Consider the following 3,394-nt stretch of genomic DNA (forward strand, 5'->3'; position numbering starts at 1 on the left):
GCAGCAGCAACGGGAAGGTGTGGTGTGGCCTGGGGTGGGGGGGTCCCAGCTAAGAGCTTTCAGGGGTGGGGTGCCCTTGTCGTGGGCTCCAAGGCTACCTCTGGCCCCGTGCATGGGGATGAGAGTGGGTAGGGGACAGACGCAGTGGCTGGATCCCTGGCCTACATGTTGGGGGCTGCCTTCCCCGTCTCCTTGCAGTCTGTCTCCCCATCACTGAGCACCTCCTTCTGTCTCTGCTGCCACCCAGGCCCTGATGGCTGCAACATCTTCATCTACCACCTGCCCCAGGAGTTCACGGACTCAGAGATCCTCCAGATGTTTGTCCCCTTTGGCCATGTCATCTCAGCCAAAGTCTTTGTTGACAGAGCCACCAATCAGAGCAAGTGTTTTGGTAAGAACACAATGATCCAAAAGAGAAAATAGGGCACATTTTGCCCAGACTCCAGATGAGGACAAGGTCTGATGCATTTGAAGGCACTTTGGGTTGCAGTGGGGCTTCCCAGATGGCACTAGTAGTAAAGAATGTGCCTGCCAATGCAGGAGACTGTGAGAGACATGGGTTCAATCCCTGGATGGGAAGATCCCCTGGAGGAGGGCATGGCAACCCACTCCAGTATTCTTGACTGAAGAATCCCATGAACAGAGGAGCCTGCCAGGCTACTGTCCATAGGGTAGCACAGAGTGGGACATGACTGAGTGACTTAGCATGCACACATGCACATCTGGTTGCAACAGGCCCAGTATTTGAAATCCAGATCATCCAGGAGTCTGAAAGAACCATTTTTTCCACTCCTGATATCCCATACCAGCTGCTGCCCAGGCCCATCCCTTCCTCCAGAAACCGCATCTTTCCTCCTTTAAGAGTTGGTCAAATCCATGCTCCGAGTGGACTGGAAGAGGCTCAGGAGCTGGGGTAGTTCAGTTTTCAAAAGGAAGGCTTAGGAAGCAGGGTTTAGTGGTCTTAGTTCTTTGAAAGGCTGCTTCGGGGGAGAGAGGGGACGTACTTGTCCTCTGGGCTTCAGATGTCATTTAGGGTCTGCAGTGGAAGTTTCAAAAGGCAGGCTCTGAGCTATCCAGGCCAAGGAGGGGCTTCCCCTCAAAGAATGCAGAAAGGAAGGTCCTGGCATATGCAAGAGGGTGGACTGGACTCATCCACTCAACTACTACTTACTGAAAGCCTCCGGTGTGCTGGGCAGTTTCTGGGCATTTGGGAGACATGGAAAAAGTAGGGTGATTACAGGAAAGCAAAGGGTAGGCCTTGGCCTAAGCTCAGGGGAGTGAGGGGGGCTGGGCCAGGCCTTATGACCCTCTCATCTTAGGCTTTGTGAGTTTCGACAATCCAGCCAGCGCCCAGGCTGCCATCCAGGCCATGAATGGTTTCCAGATTGGCATGAAGCGCCTCAAAGTCCAATTAAAGCGGCCTAAGGATGCCAATCGGCCCTACTGAGGGCACCCAGGTGGGTCCCGCTCCCGTCCTGTCAGCTCTCTAGCCCCTCACTGCAGCCAGGGCCCCCCCCTTTTCCTAGCCCCCTCAGGGATGCCCACCCCTGGCTCTGGGCACTCAGCGACCTGGAGCAGCTTCCTCAGCTGTTTTCAATCACCCAGGTCTTTCTCTTTCACTTTCTCTTTCACACACACACACACACACACACACCGTGACCCCAGAGAGAGCCAAGTCTGTATCTACCTGTGTCCACTCCCTAGAACTTCCCCAGTACCTGGTCTCGTTTGTCTGGTCAGTGTCCATGTGTCTATGTGTCTCTCTTTCTGGTTTTCCTTTGGGATGGAGTAGAATTAGGGGAGTAGGGTTTGGGGACTAGGGGGACTGGTTTAGGGTACTGGAGGGTCCTAAAATCATTGGCTCCTAGAATATCTGTTGTCCTGAGGAGTGGGGACATCAGGTCGTGGTGCCCTGGACCCCAAGTGGTAGCAGTAGACCCATGGCACAGGGGAGAGTGACAGAACAGACTGGGGGGAGTCTGAGTGTCAGGCCTCTGGGAAGTACCGTTGGTTCAGGTGAGGTGGCTGGAATGCTGAACTGCCTGTGAATTTTACATAACAGGCCCCCTCCTCCCCATTGCCCGCCACCACCCCAACCTCATGGCCACAGAGCTGTGAGCTTTGATTACTTTTGTGTTGTTTAATCTCTTTTGGACCAAACCCCTGAAAAAAACACAACCCAAGAACAATACCCACATTTTCTGTTTTTCCCCCTTTCCCCCCAATCCTGGCTGCTTAACTCCCCCCCAACCCTGGGGGTCCCCCAGCCCAGGGCCCGTGTCCATTGTCGGCCGAAGCCCCCATCCCCGGACCCCTGCTCCGGGCCCCTGTAAGTTGCATGGAACGAGCGTGTTGTCTTTGGAGCCGATTGTTTGTTATTTGGGGAGGGGGCCGCGGAGGGAAGCGCCCCCCAGCCCAGGGTCAGGGCCGGGGGCAGCTCGCGGGACGTGCTTGGTCAACAGTGGTTGGTGACTGTGGTCTGTGTTCCGTGCATTCTCTCTGGCTTTCTTTGTTCCTTTTCCAAAAGGAATGAGAGCACCCCCTAGGGGCTGGGGCGGGTCTCGCCCACGAGACTGCAGCCCCGGCTCCGCCCCGGCCTGCTCTGCCGCCCTTTTGCGGACGCCCCCTTGCTCTTCTCCAGGTGTCTGTCCCTGTACCTCACCCTCCTTCCTCTGAGTCCCCTCTGCCTGCCTGTGTGTCACCTTGTGTCTTTGCCTCTCCTCCTCTGGCCCCTGTCTCCACACCCTCCAGCCTTTCTTCTCACGGGCTGTTTGAGTATTTCCTTCCTAACATCCTTCGGTTACCTGTATCATCCGCCTCACCCTCCCGTCTCCTCTCCTCCACCCTGGCCCCTTGTCGAATGGCTGGGCGGCCAGACGGTTCTGTTTGGACCGAGGCCTTCCTGATGACCTGCCTTCCTCAGCGCCCCCGGCTCCCTCTGACCCCAGGGCCCGTGACCTGCATCCGCTGCCGTCTTCCCCCAGGCCTCACCTGTGTTTCCTTCCTTCACAGGTCTGGAGACACCAGAGGAAGGGGTGCCTCACCCCTCTTCCCACGGCTGGCCCCGGCCCTCTCTGCACATCCGCCCTGGGCCTTGTCTGGGCTCTGGGGCAAACGCTGCTTCGTGGCCCTGGGGGCACAGGACACCGGCCCACTCCCATCACCCCGCCTCCCCCAAAGGGCCTTTTCCTGCCAGGTGCCCTTTTGGCCTTTTGTGAGGGAGCACGGACCAGGCTCGAAGGCTCGGGGATATCTGCCTTCTGCTGAGGCTCCTGTGATGGGCCTCCTCTGCCCAGCTTTCGCGCCTCCCTCCTCCACCACTGGGCCTCGTCTACCTGTGTGGCCCAGGAGGGCAGTGGGGGCCTCCGACACGCTCCCCACCCACCTCACCCCA

General features: G+C 57.6%; 1 protein-coding gene across 10 annotated transcripts in view; it reads left to right on the forward strand.

The window, feature by feature from the left end:
- Nucleotides 1-1,515, forward strand: part of CELF3 (CUGBP, Elav-like family member 3) — an 11,819-nt gene extending 10,304 nt beyond the window's left edge. For 4 of the 10 annotated variants that reach the window (XM_010857486.1, XM_010857487.1, XM_010857495.1 and 1 more), the window contains 3 exons: nt 1-17; nt 248-391; nt 1,320-1,515. In XM_010857486.1, coding sequence (XP_010855788.1) covers nt 1-17; nt 248-391; nt 1,320-1,447 — 289 coding nt within the window. In that variant the 3' untranslated portion in view covers nt 1,448-1,515. Of the gene's footprint in view, nt 18-238; nt 392-1,109; nt 1,118-1,319 lie in introns of all 10 variants that reach the window. The other 6 variants (XM_010857492.1, XM_010857493.1, XM_010857491.1 and 3 more) reach the window with 4 other exon arrangements.
- Nucleotides 1,516-3,394: the final 1,879 nt, after the last annotated feature.

Source organism: Bison bison, unplaced genomic scaffold (assembly GCF_000754665.1).
Source record: "Bison bison bison isolate TAMUID 2011002044 unplaced genomic scaffold, Bison_UMD1.0 scf7180017864381, whole genome shotgun sequence".
In the NCBI taxonomy this organism is placed as follows: domain Eukaryota; kingdom Metazoa; phylum Chordata; class Mammalia; order Artiodactyla; family Bovidae; genus Bison; species Bison bison.